The sequence below is a fragment of the Mixophyes fleayi genome, chromosome 1 (assembly GCF_038048845.1).
Source record: "Mixophyes fleayi isolate aMixFle1 chromosome 1, aMixFle1.hap1, whole genome shotgun sequence".
NCBI lineage: Eukaryota > Metazoa > Chordata > Amphibia > Anura > Limnodynastidae > Mixophyes > Mixophyes fleayi.
The window spans coordinates 357,134,894-357,154,363 of record NC_134402.1 but is presented as its reverse complement, the minus strand read 5'-3'; the positions used below and the strand labels follow the sequence as shown (position 1 = coordinate 357,154,363).

The following is a 19,470-nucleotide window of genomic DNA, read 5'->3' as shown; positions in this document are numbered from 1 at the left end:
TTAGATACTAGCGCTATGTCACAGAGTAGGGAAAGGCATTATTTCATCCAGATACTAAACTGACTGGGTGATTAATCATGACCGGACACTGTACAATACAGTTTAGTTTCTATGACTAAGTAAAAGCTGGCAGCCATCAAAAAAGGTATTACAAACTATTATCTGTAAAGCACTTTTCCCATGTAACTATTCATAATGCTCATGTATCATGTCCTCAAACAAGGAACATTTTAGTTCTAATGGGGTCTTAAACTGTTGCAGAAAAAGAAAAATCTGTATATGGTATTAAATCAACTAGTTATCATGCACACACTCACCAGAGTTTACATCTTACGTTGATGGAGAATAACCTATTTTTATATAATGTAGTGGAGACAAACTGCATCACAATGTTCGTCTGCAGGAGGGAGCTGGTGGACATTCAGCAATGCACTTTTCAGGTATATTTATGACAACTAGTCAAAGGAAAAACAAAGTGCTGATGGCCATATGTTCGATTTTATTTTTTAAACTGCACTAGAAAAAGTACTTAAAACATTGGTACACTTTTTTTCTGTTTCCTCCTCTATAATGTCCATTAAATTAAAATGAATTTATTCTAATCTTTCTAAATATATAAAAGAAGAAGTTTCTTTCTTTGTTGGCGAGTATCTTCCACAGCTCTCAAAGTAAAGCTGGCAAATCTTACATAGTACATAGCGCTGGATACAAAAGCAAGTAACAAATCAATGAGGTAATACATGTAAGTAGCACAGATGAGCGTGAGTAATGCTATGGGGACTCACATAGAGTGCAGCAAAAGACGCGACAGGACGTGCGAGCGACAGTAGACAAACGTGGGACAATAGGTAGAAAGGACCTGCCTGAGAGGGCTTACATTCTAAAGGGAGGGGTGGTGAGAGACAGTATCATAAGCGAACTTGAAAAGGTGGGTTTTGAGTCAGTGTTTGAAGGGCTGAAGATTGGGGGAAGAGTCAAATGAGGCGAGGTAGAGAGTTCCAAAGATTCATCTCCATCATCACCATTTATTTATATAGCGCCACCGATTCCGCAGCGCTGTACAGAGAACACATTCACATTAGTCCCTGCCCCATTGGAGCTTACAGTCTACATTGGACCGGAGCACCTGGAGAAAATCCATGCAAACACGGGGAGAACATACAAACTCCATGCAGATAAGGCCATGGTAGGGAATTGAACTCATGACCCCAGTGCTGTGAGGTAGAAGTGCATGGCAGAAGTTTTGGAAGCGAGCATGGGAGGAGGTAATAAAAGGTGAATTGAGGCGAAAGTCAGAGGCGGAGCGACCAGGTAGGTATGTACCTCAAGACAAGGTCAGAGATGTAGGGGTGAAAGTGTTGGTAAGGGCTTTTGTAAGTGAGGATAAGGAGCTCGAACTGAATTCTGAAACGTATAAGGGAGCCAATGAAGGGATTTACGCAGAGGAGAATCAGAAGAGGTGCAGTGAGAGAGGAAGATGAGCCTAGCCGCAGCAATCTCTATGGTTTGAAGGTCAGAATTGCAAGAGCAAAGAAGGCCACTGAGAAGGAGGTTGCAATTGTCGAGACGAGAAATGATAAGTGAATGGACCAGGATTTTGGTTGCTTCCTGAGAGAGGAAGGGACAGATTTTCGTAATGTTACGGAGGCAGAAGTGGCAGGATTTGGTGAAGGACTGGATATGAGGGGTAAATCTGAGGGCCGAGTCAAAGGTGACTCCAAGGCATCGGGCTTGGGTGACAGGAGAAAGAGTGATGTTGTCAACCAAGAGGGAGATATTGGGAGGGATAGCAACATTGGCAGGAGAAAAGATGATGAGCTTGGATTTGAGATGTTGAGTTTCAGGAAGCGATGCAGCATCCAGGTAGTTACAACAGAAAGACAGCTCGATAGGACAGCAGGAGCAAGGTCGGGAGGAAAGATAGGAGTTGTGTGTCATCAGCATAGAAGTGGTATTTGAAGACAAATGATTGAATGAGTTCACAGAAAAAGGTGGTGTAGAGAGAGAGAAAAGCAAAGGACCAAGGACAGAGCCTTGTGGGACTCCAATAAAAAGGTTAAGTGGTTTAGGGGTGGAAGTCTCAGAAGCAGACACATTAAAAAAGTGGCTAGAGAGGTAGGAGGCAAACCAAAAGAGAGCTGTTTTACGAAGACCTAGGGACTGAAGGTTGTTGAGGAGATGGTGTCAAAGGCAGCAGAAAGGTTTAGGAGGACGAGAAGAGAGAAGTGTCCTTTAGACTGAAAGTAAGTCCTTTGTTACTTTAGTAAGGGCAGGATCATTTGAGTGAAGGGCATGGAAGCCAGACTGGAAAGGGTCAAAAAAAAAGAGTAAAGAGAGGAAGTGGGTGAGACGATTGAAAACAAGTTGTTTCAAAATTTTAGAAGAGAAGCAGATACATGGGGCGATAGTTGGAGAGAGAGGATGGGACAAGGGAAGGTTTCTTGAGAATAGGAGATGAGAGCATACTTGAAGGCCGAGGGGAAGGTACCAGTGAAGAGAGAGCATTTAAAGAGGTGAGCAAGGTGACAACAGGCAGTGGGAGCAGAGGATCTTGGAGGGGAAAGGATCGAAAGGACAGGTTGTAGAAGATGAGGAGGAGAGAAGAAAGAGGATCTCAGGCACAGTTACAGGAGGGTAGGAGCCAAGGGTGGCAGAGTGAGTGATAGAGAGGATGACATCTGTTCTCGTCAGACTTGCCTCCGCCCATCTGACGAGAACAGATATCATTGTGGATAGAATCAATTTTGTTTTTAAAGTAGGTGGCAAAGTCAAGAGTGGTGATGGACAAGGGGGGAGGAGGACACAGTAGAGAATTAATGGTAGCAAAGAGGCATCGGGGTTTATTGGATAGGGAGGAGATGAGGGATGTGAAATAGGTTTGGCAAGAGAGAGGGCAGAGTAGTAGGAAGAAAGGATGAATTTAAAGAGGATGAAGTCAGCAATGGAGCAAGATATCCTCCTAATTTGATATATATATATAAAAATATAAAACTGCTACATATTACAAATGGGACTCCTGCAACGCCAAGTGACCCCGCTTGTCAAAACCTGCCCAGATATTAAATTAATTACAGCATGAAATATGTCTGGTCCCAGTTTTTTCAGCAGAATTACTCCTCACTTATTTAGAATGTTTTCTATATAATGTCCTGGTGCTGTCTCCACTATGAGCTCTTGTAAAATGCAATATGCTGTATGTACGAAGTTATCATTCCAAATAGAGGTGCATTTTATAGCATAATCTTCCTGCACCAGTTTAACAAAAAGCTCACTTCAGTACTGTACGGTTGGCGATTCCTGCTCAGTCCACTATCTAACTTGCTCCCAGTCCCCTTACCCAAATCATGACTGTACCCTGGTTACATGCACCTCTGTCCTGACACAATCATACAAGTGGACAAGTCACTGCCTTCCGACAAAATCAGCACATGAACACTAATGTCCTGAAATACTCCCCAACACACCATTACAATCTGAGGCTAGAGGTGAAGTGGGCAGTCGGGTGGTGAAGGAAAAAAAAAAAAAGCCATATCCCAAAGTGGACAACACCGTTAATGCAAAAGAGAAACAAACAAAAAAAAAAAAATGTCAATGAACTCTTGGGAGTCAAAACCAGCGGAAATTGCAGATTGTTCAACAGGGGATAAAAAGAAGACGTGAATACTGCTTAGTAGCAATGTCCAAAACATGACTGTGACAGGAGGTTATGGTAGACTGTTCTTTTACGATAGCATGTCTCATTCTTAAGCTGGGTACACACTACAGAAATTTCGACCAACTTTTTATGCCGAGCAATTTTACATGCGTTCGATGGTCCGATCGCTCGGTCCATGGACTGCATACACACTAGCCTTGTTTAGGATGATAAAGGGAAGAGCGGACGTCCCTTTAGCGACTTTTTACAGCCATATTGTCGTGGGCAATGATTTTAATTTCGTACACACTGCAGCGACATTTTCGAGGAAATGTACGAGAAACCGGACACATTAGCATAGAGGGGCGGACCCTGCACGATAGTTAACTCCCAAAACAGCTTAAAAACAAGGCTACACTGTCCCTTCATTCATTCCCATTTGTAAACGTACAATGGCTACAGAACAAGAACAAGCAGCCACACTTCTCATGCTTACTGTGGCAAGAAGAATGATGGTACGGAACCGACGAGAAAGAAGGAGAAAGAATAGATCTTTTTGGAGCAAAGAGTGGTTCAAGAGGAGAGACACGTTCTGCCATATGCCCCTGCTGCAGGAGATACGGGACAACAACCCAGATGATTTCAAGAATTTTCTTCGTATGAATGATTCAACTTTTCAGGAACTGCTCCAACTTGTAATGTAAATTGTGGCATATCCATTCTATAATAAACGTTATTATGGCTTTCATAACTGTCATAGTTTTGAAACTTTATAGAGGTTAAATGACAATTGAATGCCAACATACATCCAAAGGGTAATAACCCACGTGCTTTCGTATGTCGGCAGTTTGAGCCGATTATTGGACGAAAACAGTGTAGTGTGTACCCAGCTTTAAGGAGTCGTAGATAAGTATACGTTGATATTCAAGGCAGCAGGTTATATTTCAAGACAGAGTTGGGCCCCAGAGAGATAATGTATTTGGATATATAATCCGTCAAATTGGAAGCCAGGTAGTATTTTTTCAAATCGAGAAAGCTCAACCCACTGTCTTTTGTATGGAGATGCAAATATCACAATCTCACCCGTAGTTTCTTTCCCACCCAGATAAAGGAGGCATTATGACAAGGGCAAAATAGGGGGAGAGGACAACTATAGATGCGTACCATTTGTGATTTGGAATGGGGATGTAGAGAAACCATTGTCAGAGGTTGAGGTGGACAGATTATAGTAGAGGTCAATTCGTCCTACTATCTAGTATTATCTGCAACCTGGTGACCCAGTATGAAGTCTACCTGTTCCAGATGGATTTATCCTTTTATTAGTAAAAACTGAGCCCATTCTAGTGGACTATGCTTAACAGATGTCTTCAACTTTATACAACCCCCCTTCATTAAATGAGTGGAGATTACTACTGTAATTGGCAGCAATGTGCACGCTGCCAATTACAATCACATGGGCTGGCTGTGCTGGGTTACCTGCATTTTTTTCCTTTAAAATATTCCTAATAGGCTGCCGAGCCATCCTTTTGGCTAAAATTTGCCAGCCAGCCTCTGGTATCAAATACAGCAGAGCTTAACCTCTAGCTATGTTTTGTACCACTTGCAAAAGGCAGTGATCTTTTGAAATAAATAAAAATCATTGTCCTTTGCACAAGTTTTGTTGTCCTAATTTAAATCTGTTAAGTTAATAAATCACCCTGAGAAGGACCTCATTTTTCTTTGCTGCCTTTTCAATTTATAGTAATTATTATAGCGAACCAGAAACAGTACTTTACTAGTGTCATTTTCTGCATGTATCTCTAGCTATATAAATATTGATTTTATCAATCTTAACAGGTTTGAAACATATACACAAACACCGCCCCTTCCTAACCTTTCCTACTTTCTCAATTCACCGCTCAGTCATAACTTTCATCCAGTCAAGTCCAATTTTCAGCCACTACCTCATCATTAATTCTAGTATTTCCATTTCATTTCAAAGACTCCTAGCATTTGTTACTATACATGTCATATTTACTGCAATTTTTACTTTACACACTTCCTTATTGTCTCTTCTAAACCCTCTCCCAAATTTCCCATGTCTAAGCAGTGTTCCCGTCTACGGAATATTACACACTGCTTCTATCTTCACCCCACCCCCCTCCCAGTTTCTACTTTAGGGGCAGATTCAATTCCCTGAGTTGTGCACACATCATTACTGTTAGCACGGTGGGTAAGTGGTTAGCACTTCTGCCTCACACCGCTGGGGTCATGAGTTCAATTCCCAACCATGGCCTTATCTGTGTGGAGTTTGTATATTCTCCCTGTGTTTGCGTGGGTTTCCTCCCACACTCCAAAAACATACTAGTAGGTTATTGGCTGCTATCAAAATTAACCTTAGTCTCTCTCTGTCTGTGTGTGTGTGTGTGTGTGTGTGTATGTTAGGGAATTTAGACTGTAAGCTCCAATGGTGCATGGACCGATGTGAATGAGTTCTCTGTGCAGCACTGCGAAATCAGTTGTGCTATATAAATAAATGACGATGATGAATGGTGATAATTACGCAAGTAAAAAAAAAGGTGTTAAAACTTCCATACTAACGGTAATGATGCGCATCCCACGCTGTTCTAAAGAACGACGCAAGGAATTGAATCTGCCCCTTAAAATCTCCACCAACCTTCTAACCATCTTCTCCCAAGTACAATTAAATGCTCCTCATTGAGGTGCAGTCGGATCCTACTGTACAGCTCGCAACCAAGAGAAGAATCATCACAGTTTTCCAATTACCCCAAACCCTCCTTCCTACACAAACTTCTCAGCCACTAATTTATTTTCCTATGCTCCTGTGTAGGATATGGCATTTCAGAAAATGCCAACTAGTAGGTCCAAATTTACAGCCTAATTCACTAAAATAGTTTTGGTGAGCATCCATGTACCTCTTACTTTGTATTGTATGTACCATGACTGCTGGGTCCTTCTCAGCCCCTCCTATCAATTTATTGATCTGATTCATGAATGCAGAACCAGAGTAATTAGGAGGCAATAAGCTATTTGGGCAACAGATTAACCCATTTGGCCTCATAATAACTGAATCTCTACAACTAGCACCTGACTGGACTTTACTACACCCCTGATCCCATTTTTACTGGAGCAGCAGTTCCTCTGATTGCTCATGGAAGTATATTGATGCAGCAATGTTACTCCTGATCAGACGTCCCCAATATCAGCCCATTTGCCATATCTACAGTTATTTCACACACATTCTGACATAGAAACTACTTACCCACTAGTAGTTTCACATCTCGAACAGTGAAATCTTGTTCTGGCATTCTACAATAGATAGAAAAGAAAAGAGTTATACAATGTGTGTGTGTGTGTGTGTGTGTGTGTGTGTGTGTGTGTGTGTGTGTGTATATATCTCTATCTATAAATGCATGTTATACAACGATCAAACACAACATTAAAACCACTAGGGAAGTGAATAACACTGATTATCTTGTTACAATGGCACCTGTCAAGGAGTGGGATATATTAGGCAACAAGTGAACAGTCAGTTCTTGAATTGATGTATTGGAAGCAGGAGAAATGGGCAAGCATAAGTATCTGAGCGACTTTGACAAGAGCCAAATTGTGATGGCCAAACGACTGCATCAATGCATTTCTAAAACAGCAGGTCTTGTGGGCTGTTTACGGTATACTTACCAAAAGTGGTCCAAGAAAGGACAACCGATGAACCAGTGACAGGGTCATGGGCGCCCAGGGCTCGTGGGTCATGGGGAGCGAAGACTAGCCCGTCTGGTTCAATCACACAGAAAAGCAACTGTAGCACAAATTGCTGACAAAGGTAATGCTGGCTATGATAGGAAGGTGTTAGAACACACAGCCTATAATGGGCACGTGAGCTCCAGAACTGGACAATGGAGAAGTGTAAGAAGGTGGACTGGTCTGATGAATCGCGTTTTCTTTTATATCATATGAACAGCCGGGTGCGTCTTTACTTGGGGAAGAGATGGTACCAGGATGCACTATGGGAGGAAGGCAAGCTGCCATAGGCAGTGTGATGCTCTGGGCAATGTTCTGCTGGGAAACCTTGAACATTAGCATTCATATGAATGTTACTTTGACACGTACCATCTACCTAAAGATTGTTGCAGACAAAGTACACTCCTTCATAGCATCGGTATTCCCTTAGGAAGTGGCATCTTTCAGCAGGATAATGTGCTCTGCCACACTGCAAAAATTGTTCAGGAATGGTTTGAGGAACATGACAAAGAGTTCAAAGTGTTGACTTGGCTTCCAAATTCCCCAGATCTCAATGCGACTGAGCATCTGTTGGATGTGCTGAAAAAAACAAGTCAGAGCCATGGAGGCCCCAGCTAACAACTTACAGGACTTAAAGGATCTGCTGCTAACAGAGCTGTTTTGGCAGCATGAGGGGGGCCTATGCAATATTAGGCAGGTGGTTTTAATGTCGTGGCTGATTGGTGTATGTAGAAGCTTTATGCAGTTCACATAGGTTGGTATTCTATTTTCATTAAGCATTATTTCATATTTAACATGTTTTTAAATTAAACTGTTTTAGGCATACTACTTTGTTTATGTAGTACAACACCAATGTTTCAGTTTATATGATTAATTACATTTATTTAGCCGTCAGTAAGGACCATTTATAAAAATGCAAATCCATACCGCAAATGTTGTGATGACATGCACCTGCTTTTGTGTAACTCCATTTTTTAAGTGTAAGAGCATGAATTTATGGGACAAAATTACTGTGTCTGGGGTAATTGGGAGGATTAAGGGCCAAATACACAAAACAATGACACATGATTTGGGATATGCCGTAAAGCCTCAAAACTATTCTTAACTACCTTATAGTTGGGTTCATAACAAACCATTTGAAATGTGTATATATAGCAAAACAAATGTAGAATTTAGCTAGTTTATTATTCTATGGGGTTTGTTTAACATTTGTGCTCAGTGGGCAGCAGCAAGATTAATTATGTATCGCTGCATACCGCAGTGATTCAAAATGTCCAGCCGCTTGAATTTATCAAAGCAGGGATCATTGGCAAGCCCTGGCGAACCCCCTCATTTAAACTAAGTGAGCCGGTGAATGGATTGTCTGACCTCAGTGGCTGCTGCACTTACACGGCTAAGGTCAGGCACGCACATTGCGATATGACCCAGCACTGGACAAATAAAGACTTCTCCAGCGATGATGGAGTCATTGGACTCCATTTAGAAGGTAAGCCAACGCCATCATCTTAAGATAGCATTAGTTGTTTTTTTTTAAGGTTGTTAAAATTGGGTCACATCCCAGTTCCCATAGTAGTCTATGGAGACTGCACTGACCAGCATTAAGACAGATTAAGAAAGGAGAAATGTCAATATTCAAGCTGATAATAATCATGGTCTAGGTCCTAAGTTCCCAAAGAGTGCGCCGCGGCTCCCAGGGGTGTCGCTACGGTGACAGCATCCTTCTCCCTCCTCACTGAATGTCGTGCGTGACGTCATCACACCCGACATTCAGTGACAAGCGGCAGGAGAGAGGATGCTGGATCCCAGGCACCGCCGAATTGGTAAGAGAAGAAAAGATAGAAGAAAGAAGATCAAGTATGGTAAGTAAAGAAATGGAGGGGAATGGTGATAGGGATCAGCAATGCAGGGACTAAAGAATGAAGGAGGGCCACAAGTGTGTGGAGATGAAGAAGGGCACAGTGTGAGTTAGCTGTAAATTACTGACAGAAATCTAATTGATAAAGATATATCAAATATTTTTTTCCATTGGATTTATATGTATTATTTTTGCATACAACTAAATACTTATTACGTTTTTTTGCCCCAACTATTTATAAAACGGAACCGCTCAGTAATTATTTTGGAGGGGTGGAAATTATGGAGAATCTAACTGCAAAAGTTTGGGAACACTGGTCCAGGTAATAGGATAGCACTGCAGAAATGCTAAAAGTATAGATCATGGAACATTAAATAACGAAGAATAAACAAACTACATTTCAATGTTTATTATATGTATAAATAACAGACAACAGGGATATATTATACACCCATATAATATGAGGAGACCTGCTAATACACAGAATGGTAAAGATCAGGATCAGCACCCCTTGGTCAGAAGCAACATTAATGTTAGAGAAATAGTTCATCTTAGACAAGACTGACGTCCCAGTGCCTCACTGACTACAGTGTCACTTGTTACACCCGTCACAGAACCTGACACTTTATTAGTATGGGATTTATAACATTGAGTCATTCCGTTTGGAATTTTCTTGATAAGCTACACAGTTTTCATCCAATAATCGGCTAAATCAGCTGACATATGACAGCTCGTTCAAAAGTCGGGTCAGTGTGTGCAGTGACACGATGGTCGAAAGTCTGCCCAAATGGACGATTGTCGCCTCATTTGGTTGGTCGTACCGTCAAATATTTTCGTTCCAATCTCGTTTCCGTTGTGTAGTGTGTATAAACTTCCGACAGATCCACAACAGTGAGTATGAAATTACAGTCATTGCTCATGACAATATGGCTGTAAAAAGTCTCTAAAGGGACGTCCGCTCTTCCCTTTATCGTCCTAAACAAGGCTAGTGTGTATGCAGTCCATGGACCGAGCGATCGGACCATCGATCGCATGTAAAATCGTTTGGCATAAAAAGTTGGTTGAAATTTCTGTAGTGTGTACCCAGCTTTAGTTGGAGCCTGCATGTTCATTATCTTTTTATTCTTCTGGCATGTCATAAAGAAGGTTTGAATATATCATTTACATAATTTTCTGATTGAATATTGTTACCCATAGTGGTCTTACTGGCATATAGTGACATTTCAATTGTAAACTTATGTGTAAGCCGAAAAAACTAAAACAATTTTCGTGGAATAAACCATCCATGGAAGTGCACAGCGATTTGAAAATAGTTAATAATTAATGCTTGTACTTACTTAATACCCAATCCTTCCTTGGTATGGAAAATAAGAGGGACTCTGAGAGCTTCTCTTTGAACATATTCATACGTAAAGTCTGTAGAAAATAATATAAACAAAATGTCAAAATTAGTTTTACTGTACACTGAGTCCTAACATGCAGTGATGACAAAATACTGGAAGAACAAAACAGCTGGATAAAAGTTGGATATACGGCTCTACGTCTGTAAGAAGGGTATTGCTATACACAAATTCTCCAGCACATTTAAGAAAAAAAAAAAAAAAGAATATAAAATAAGGAAATGTAAAAGATAAGTTTATTAAGTGAATCTGTAGTATTGTAACCAACCTATGCTTGACAAGGAGATAGCAGCCAAAAGAGACCCAGCAAAGCAAAATATTTCTGGGAACATAAACATACCAGATAATAACCATATAATAAAACTTAAGATCAAATTACAGGTGACCTATGTTTGCATAAGTAGGATATGTAATTGGAAGGAGTTATCCATCTTAAATGTATTTTGACTTTATGCCGCCTTTCTTTAGGGAGTACCTCATCAACCAGCCACACCCTTATCTCATCAGCTTCAGCCAACCTGAACCCTACCACAGTAGACTTTACACTTGCTGGGTCATAGCTGACAAATTATATTATAATACATAAGTGCTCCTTCCTTATACCACCATACCCTTTATAACTCCCTCCTCACCTACAAACAGGTAAGTTTCATTTAAAAACAACAACCTTGGAAGTGTCCAGCAGAGCAGCTTCTTTGTGGGACCTGCATGGAGTTTAAACCAGTGTTCACGTCATTAAACTTTAGATTGCCACCTGTCAAGTTTCCAACCATAGTCTCTGGTTGTAATTTGCAGGTGGTTAGGAAGGTAATTTGAAGAGGATAGATATATACAGGGTTCCCTAACCCATTTCTCTTGGTAACTGTATGGGGTTTTTATGTTTGACTAATCAGAATCTACAATCTCCCTGGGCAGAAAAGCAGAGGTTGCTTTACCAGACTGGAGATTTTCTGGTGAAAAATCAGCATGAAGTATGAGGAAGAATGGATAAAAGAGGTGGGACTGGGACTTAATTGGAGATTACACGTTCATTGCTTGTATGTGTAAAACGATTAACCTGGGTATTTGGGTGAGTGTGGACCAAAGGACAGCAGGGCTTGCAATGGAAAGGCAAGCACGATTAGATTATCTATGATAACCAGGCTGGGTGTCCATACTAGCCAATGGTTGTTTTTTTCTAGAACATACTGCTCAACTCCATTTTTCACACATAAAAGGGTAACTTTGCTCAAATAAGTTTATTAAGTGAATCTGTAGTATTGTAACCAACCTATGCTTGACAAGCGGATAGCAGCCAAAAGAGACCCAGCAAAGAAAGTTAAAGTCATTGTGATGGGTGCTACAATACTTCAAATATACTTTATGCCTGAAATTGGCTGTAGAAGACTAAGAATCACACTGTTACTGCTATTCAATAAGAGATGTTGTGACTAAATGACCTTTCATAGTAACATCTGCTACTATGGAAACAATGGATATGGAAATACCCCACACTACATTTACACCAAATTATCTCTATAAATGTGTTGGACAACAGGAGGTTGCCCGTCTCTTACACTAAACAATGCTAGAACTGACAGGATAATTATTCACACTCTAACAAGCATGGTGTGCGCCACTACACACTGACCAGCAGTAGTTTGTGTCAGGTTTTTCACATGATACTATCAACACCAAAGTGTATAATATATAACCCCTACTGGCTACTAAACATTACCACACTCAGGGACCTAGTATAAATGTTCTACCACAATACAGGTGTTACTATCTCCACCTAAGCCAGGTACAGTCTGATACACACTACAATGGCAATGCCGTGTGTGTGTGGGCCCTGCACAGAGTCTGCGCTGCCCGGGAACGTCATGACAACCATGGAGACTGGCGGGAAATTCAAACGCGTTACAGCCCAGCACGTGCAGGCAGCTGTGTCAGTGAAGCGCAGCGATTGGGTTTTACTATCGCACACAACGGTCACCTCACACAGTCACCAATCACAACTACCTTTGCCCTCCATGTACTGCACGTAGTCTCCTCTGTAGCTGTTGCTGGTGACCTTCTGCTCCAGGTTGAAGCTGCGGATGCTGACCATCTCCTCCACGTCTGACACGTCTTCGTGCTCCGCGTAGCGAGTGCGTCCGACGGTGCGCTAGATGGGAGAACACACAGGGTGAGCTCAGGCCTGCTAGCCATTGGCTACACGCACCACCTCCTGCCATTTACGTGATGGCTCCAGCACACACATCCCGAGCCAAGGCAATGTGTATAGTTATACTATATATATATATATATATATATATATATATATATATATGCTAAAATTGCACATTAACTTACAATGTAATTTGATGTATGTTCCCATTAATAGCAGACTAATAGCTAGATAAGCAGTTGTTCTATTTCACCTATAAGTGGTATTGCCATCTGCACCAGGAGTACACACAGACCACGCCAGCACTGCAGTGGTTAATGAACCCCCCACGCAGGACATGGAAGAGCCATGTGCGCGCTTTGTATATAAACAAGGCTGGGCTGGTCGGGGCGGGGGGGGCTGTATATGTATTTTAAGACACGGTGTATTGTGATCACTTTAATCAGGGGGAGCATTTTATTGTCTAACGATGCCCCCCTTGGGGGGGGTGACATGGATTTGTTTATTGAGGGAGGGGGGAGCTGTGTGCTCTGGGCCTGTGTATCTCTCGCAGGCAAGAGCCATGATCAGATTGTTTCCTCCCAAAGAGGAAGCGAGAAGTTGTTGCTCAGGCAGCCAGCAGGGACACAGAGAGCAGCACGTTCACACCACAGAGCTGCTAGCAGGAACATAATAACAAAGCCGAGCCCACTCCAGGGAGCCCTCACCTCCCACATGTGCCATCTGTACAAAGGACAACACCATTAACACAACCTTCCTTCCACAAGACCTGCACATTGTTTACCATCAGGTAACTGTGAAACACACAGAGTATCCACCTCCCCCTGTCTGTAGCCAGCCCACCCCCCAGACAAACTGCATCTACAATAGATCCACGAACATCTACACACCAATCTTCTTCCAGATGCTTTCTTTGCTTCCATTTTTGTGTGTGAAGGGGTAAAGAGTGGTTGTTGCAGAGGAGGGCTCCTCACTTACAGAATCGGTAGCCTGCTTTGCATTGTGCTGAGAGGGGATAGGTCCGTGTGTAAGACGGCAACACAAAAATAAGCATAAAAAAAAAAAAAAAAAAGTTAACGCTCGAGAAACAATCTCCTGGTCCGCTCTACAAAGTACCAGGAAGCATTGCTGGCTGTGTAGTAGTAGGCTCGGTGACGTCATAATCTAAGGAAGGTAACAATGTGTCCAGGCGCATCGGGGGCCACATGACTTAGAACTTTGCTGCGAACACGCGTGGGTTGTTGCTGGTAACAGTGAATCAGACATTTCCTGACATTCGGGAGCCTTTCATATTGATATTTTGGTCGGTCACGGGGGCTGGCATGTACGCAGGCGCCGTGCAAGCTCGCTGCTTTATTTGTTATGACTGGTGCTTGAAGTCTGTACTTTTAAGCAGTAGTTTCCACACCAGTGATACGGTTCGGGTAGGTGGGGCTTTCAGTGGTATTGTATCTGGTCACACACCCCTGCATGTGTTGTTGCTTTTTTTTTTTTTTTTTCTCTCCGATCGTTTTCCTTTAAAGAGATGACAGAGCTGACTGTAAAAGAACAGAGTGTGGTATCCAACTGTGTTTGTGTTTCTAGTATATTTTATTACTGAAAGGATTTTCATATTAACCACTTACGTGCTTGATATTAGCAGATGACGAATCTTTCATTAAAATTAGTAATCGATAACAATATGTACTACTCAATGAATAAGTGGCTATTCTAAAAAGGTGTCACTTTCTAACAGTTGCTATATTTGTGTTATATATTATTATACTTAAATAGGAATTACAGTAAAAAAAAAAATTTTTAATGCATCATCCTCCAATTTTTTCCTCCTTCTCCCCTTGTAATCTCCTTCTCCATACCAGACCCCACAATTTAGCAGACCCCCTCACCCACTCCTGCACTTGATATTTCTTCAGAACAGAACAGCCAAAGGTGTAACTACCATAGTAGCAGGTGCTATGACATTGATAGGAAACCTTATACACATCATGGGACTCATGGCCACAATCAGGAATTTCTGACCCCAGTACAGCAACTTATTGTGGCCCCCTCCATAGATGCATACAATATAGTTCATGGCCACATCACGCCCCCTACTAATAAAACACAGCATTGCTGCAAACAGCATTGACAGGTGTATTCAATACCTGCTTACTGCCACTCTGCAATACGCAACTACATACACACAGACAGACAATATTTTCCTTATTTTCTAATTGAGGTAAGCAGAACAAAATATTGCACTGTTCCCTAACCTGGATTCTGAAAATAACTAAAACACCCCCATACCATATATCATGTATTTCGGCACACCACAATACAAGGGGTGTGCGTATATGTCTGCATCTGTAACCTACTCAAACTAATTTCATATAAAATGTTAAGAACTGTTATGCCACTTCTAGTTTCCTTGTTTTCCCCAGATCTGTGCTGAGGAGCAGTGGATCTAGGTGGGCAAAAAGTTGTTAAATGCATGGTGAATGTCTTGCCGCCATATCAATTGCTCATCATGTCCTATTTGGAATGATCATGTATAAATGCATCTCTTCATTTCCACCTGGAGTCTCCAAGCACCTTTCTCTGTGCTGTGTCTTTGTTCAGTGTCTGTGCATCTTCCAGTCTTCCTGTCTGTAATCTCTTGCACACAGGAGGTAGATCAACCCACAGCTCAAACTGTAACTAAGAAATGCAATTAAAGGACTGCAATAAGCACAGCCAGCAGCTTACTTGCGGCCTCCTCCATTTAGCTGTGACCTCCCGACAATACAGCCAGCTGCGTCCCGACCACTGAGATGTGACACAACACACACTACACAGGCTGGCCCTGGTGCTGTGTACCCGCCCCCCTTCCCTCTCGGGTCCCATGGTTCCTCTCTAATATTCAAAAGCCACACACATTACTCTTACTATCAGTCATAAAGTAAGACAATACATTTATTGAAAGAAAGAGACACCATTCTGTAATAACTTATCTGCTGGTATTTTAATGTAAGATAACTGTTACAAGCTACTGTACATAAAGAAATTCGGACAATTCCAAGTGACTTCTGGGTGACCAGATTTTTCACCACCTTTGGAAAGTTAGGTCACAATGTAATAAGGCTGGAACAAGTGCAGTGCAATTTCATAGTTTTCTATCCGTCAACCTGTTGTTATTAATGTTCCTCATGATAGAGAATGTCTTCGGATATGTAAATTAAACCAAAACTTTACTGTAAATTTGCAGCACACAAGTGCCATAAACAGGCCTGTCGGCAACCTAGGATTGTCGAGAGCGCTGTTCACAACAGGGATCCCTGCACCATCTACCGCTGGATTTGAGGCTGGATTCCGCTCACATCTGACGGCCAGGTTGGTGGAATTACTAGTACTGGACCCCGCTTTCCTGCAATTTATTTTTGGACTCTTAAGAACTCACTTTTTTCTTATGGGACAATTGCATCAATTCCTTCTTTGCTTCACTAAGTGATGATTTTTGTATTTTGTTTTGATTGACCTTACATGATTAGTTTGGGACTAATCAGTGGCTGATCTTTGTGTTTTTTTTGGATTTGATTTTTATTTTTGGTTTTATTTTATTTATTTTTTTGTCTTTATATTTTTTTGTCTTATTTTTGTCTACCCTGTCATGTGCATATGTGTTTTTTTTCCACCCATCGGTTTACATTTTGCTCTGTGGCCTACGAACTCTTTGGTAAAATGGGGAGGTAGCTCTTCAGTCACAATTGAAAAATGGCAACTTCAACATTGAACTGCATTATTCAGAGATAAATTAGATTGCCAACAGAAGTAATGTAGGTTCATTTGACCTCATTACAACAAAATGCCTTTCAAACTCTTGGTAAAAGGTTCTTACTAGATAATAATTATGAGAAACCAATCAAAGCATAATAAACACAATTTTTTTAAGTCAAACATTATGATTAAAACGAACAAGAACAAATATAATTATATGAGGTATGTCTATTAAATAACGAGACACAGGTGAGAGTGTTGGCGAGGACAAGGCTGGTGATCACTCTGTCATGCTGATAGAATTAGAATAACAGACTGGAAGCTTTAAAAGGAGGGTGGTGCTTGAAATCATTGTTCTTCCTCTGTTAACCATGGTTATCTTCAAGGAAATACGTGCAGTCATCATTGCTTTGTACAAAAAGGGCTTTACAGGCAAGGATATTGCTGCTAGCAAGATTGCACCTAAATCAACCATTTATCGGTACATCAAGAACTTTAAGAAGAAAGGTTAAATAGTTGTAAAGAAGGCTTGAGGGTGCCCAAGAACGTCCAGCAAGAGCCAGGACCGTCTCCTAATGTTGATTCAGCTGCGGGATCAGGGCACCACCAGTGCAGAGCTTGCTCAGGAATGGCAGCAGGCAGGTGTGAATGTATCTGCACATAGTTTGGCGAGGATGACCTTCTTTGCTGGCCTTCTTGACACGAGGATGGCCTCTCGTCAAGAAGGCCAGCAAAGAAGCCACTTCTCTCCCGGATAAACATCAGGGACATACTGATATTCTGCAAAAGATACAGGGATTGGGCTGTTGAGGACTGGGGTAAAGTCATTTTCTCTGATGAATCCCCTTTCAGATTGTTTCAGGCTGGAAAAATGCTTGCCCAAAGAAGGACAGGTGAGCGCTACCATCAGTCCTGTGTCATGCCAACAGTAAAGCACCCTGAGACCATTCATGTGCTTCTCAGCCAAGGGTGTGAGCTCACTCACAATTTTGCCTAAGAACACAGCCATGAATAAAGAAAGGTACCAAAACATCCTCCAAAAGCAACTTCTCCCAACCATCCAATCAGTCAGTATGTGGCCCAGAAGCTGATTGACAGCATGCCAGGGTGAGTTGCAGAAGTCTCCAAAAAGAAGGCTCAACACTGCAAATATTCACTATTTGCATAAACTTAATGTAATTGTCAATAAAAGCCTTTGACACTTATGAAATGCTTGTAAGTTTACTTCAGTATACCATAGCAACATCTGACAAAAAAAATCTAAAAACACTGGAGCAGCAAACTTTGTGAAAACCAATACTTGTGTCATTCTCAAAAGTTTTGGCCATGACTGTAATTGTCTACATTCTATACTTGTATGAGTATAATTTAATACAGTTCTAGATATCAATCTGAATCAATTTTCCTTAGTGATTTGACCTGTGATACAGTGCTGGGATTCAAGATTTAAGTGCTAGAATGCTTGGTTCTATTGTAGCTGTGTGTAAGTGGTTTATTTTTTGGGTAAGTTACTGTGTGGGTATGTTACTATATAAGATAAAGATTACTTCTATATCCCGATCACAGTATACTGAAGTTCCAAGCCACTATGCTTCTACAAATACCACCTAAGTGCATATATTTCTGTTGTTAATTTATGCATTTTTCTGTATTCTCATAGATACAGAGAGTCAAGACTTATCTGTCTTCATTTACAAGGGTTTTGTAATGTGCTTGAGTCAAACCTTTTCAAGGATTCACCTATAGTCCATCATTTTTTAATCAAAATGTAACTGACAACTGTGTTTTTTCTTTTCTCCCAAAGGTGGTTCAATCCTGATTCTGTATGTGGGTGACCTTCAACTTTGTTCACCTAATTTTGACATTTCTTTTACAGATGCTCAAGGACTGCTCACATTCCTGGCACGCAAATGTCACAAGGTCTCTAAAGACAAAATGCAATGTACCAGAAAAAGGTTGAATACATTGGTCATTGCCTTTCACCTGGTTATTGACACCTCACTGTATGACCTCACAAAGAGCACAGCCCCAGATCCAGTCATATACACTACAGAAACAGGAACGTTTTGCTACATTTAAACAAGCACTATCTAGTTCACCTGTACCAGGTATCCCAACACATGACAAAGCATTATTTCTTTTCATACATGAGCAGTTAGGACATGCGTCAGAGGTTCTCTCACAGAGATAAGGAGGCATACTGCAGTGCCCCTCTAGTTGCTTAGGCTCCGTCAGTGTGTTTTAGAGCTGTAGCAGCAGCTGCACTGCTAATTGAAAAGTCTGCAGACATTGTTCTTGGACTTATTGTTATGTTTTATTGTTATTGTTACAATTGTCTTATCGTTACGTGGACCTCATAAGTCGTTTCGGTGTGTACAAAATTTTAATCTTTGTTCACGACACTAATGCTGTGAAAAGTCGCTGCCGGGACGGTCGGTCTTTCATTAATCATCTAAAACGTGATTAGTGTGTACGCATTATTTGTCCAAGCGATTGGACCTTCAGTCGAAGGTAAAGTCGTTGTAGATAACAGGTCGGTTGGAAAATTCTTTAGTGTGTACCTAGCCTTAGTATGTTCCACATGCAGTACAAGCATTGCTAAATTGTAAACCGACACAGCAAATTTCTCCTGCCAGGCTTACAAAATGGGAAGTCAGCTTGCTGTTCTCTCTAACATAATTTTGCAAAGAGGTGCAGTAGTTAATCCTGCTACACTATGCCCCTCCCTGAGGGTGAGAGTTTCAAATCTCAGAGGATGGGAGTTGCGAGTATATATGATTGTTTACAAATTGTTCAACAAAATGTGTTTTCAAAGGCCAGATCTTGTGGACACCCCCTTGGATAACCCTGATCCTACTTTGTAGCAAAAGATCTGAGCAAGGTTTTTTACAGTCAGGATATGCAGTAGTCACTGGCAATGAGGTAATGGAAGCTTAGGCATTAATACCTCCACACTCAG

At 41.3% G+C, this 19,470-nt stretch overlaps 1 protein-coding gene across 7 annotated transcripts in view; it reads right to left on the bottom strand.

Moving 5' to 3' along the window:
• Nucleotides 1-14,054, bottom strand: part of KDM2B (lysine demethylase 2B) — a 114,905-nt gene extending 100,851 nt beyond the window's left edge. For 2 of the 7 annotated variants that reach the window (XM_075178178.1, XM_075178187.1), the window contains exons 1-4: nt 13,758-14,054; nt 12,632-12,776; nt 10,568-10,646; nt 6,897-6,943 (exon numbers count right to left, since the gene is read on the bottom strand). In XM_075178178.1, the coding sequence (XP_075034279.1) occupies nt 6,897-6,943; nt 10,568-10,646; nt 12,632-12,776; nt 13,758-13,940 (454 nt within the window). In that variant the 5' untranslated portion in view covers nt 13,941-14,054. Of the gene's footprint in view, nt 1-6,896; nt 6,944-10,567; nt 10,647-11,262; nt 11,280-12,260; nt 12,379-12,631; nt 12,777-13,486; nt 13,511-13,669 lie in introns of those variants that run through there. The other 5 variants (XM_075178197.1, XM_075178205.1, XM_075178213.1 and 2 more) reach the window with 4 other exon arrangements.
• Between the last annotated feature and the right edge of the window lie 5,416 nt (nt 14,055-19,470).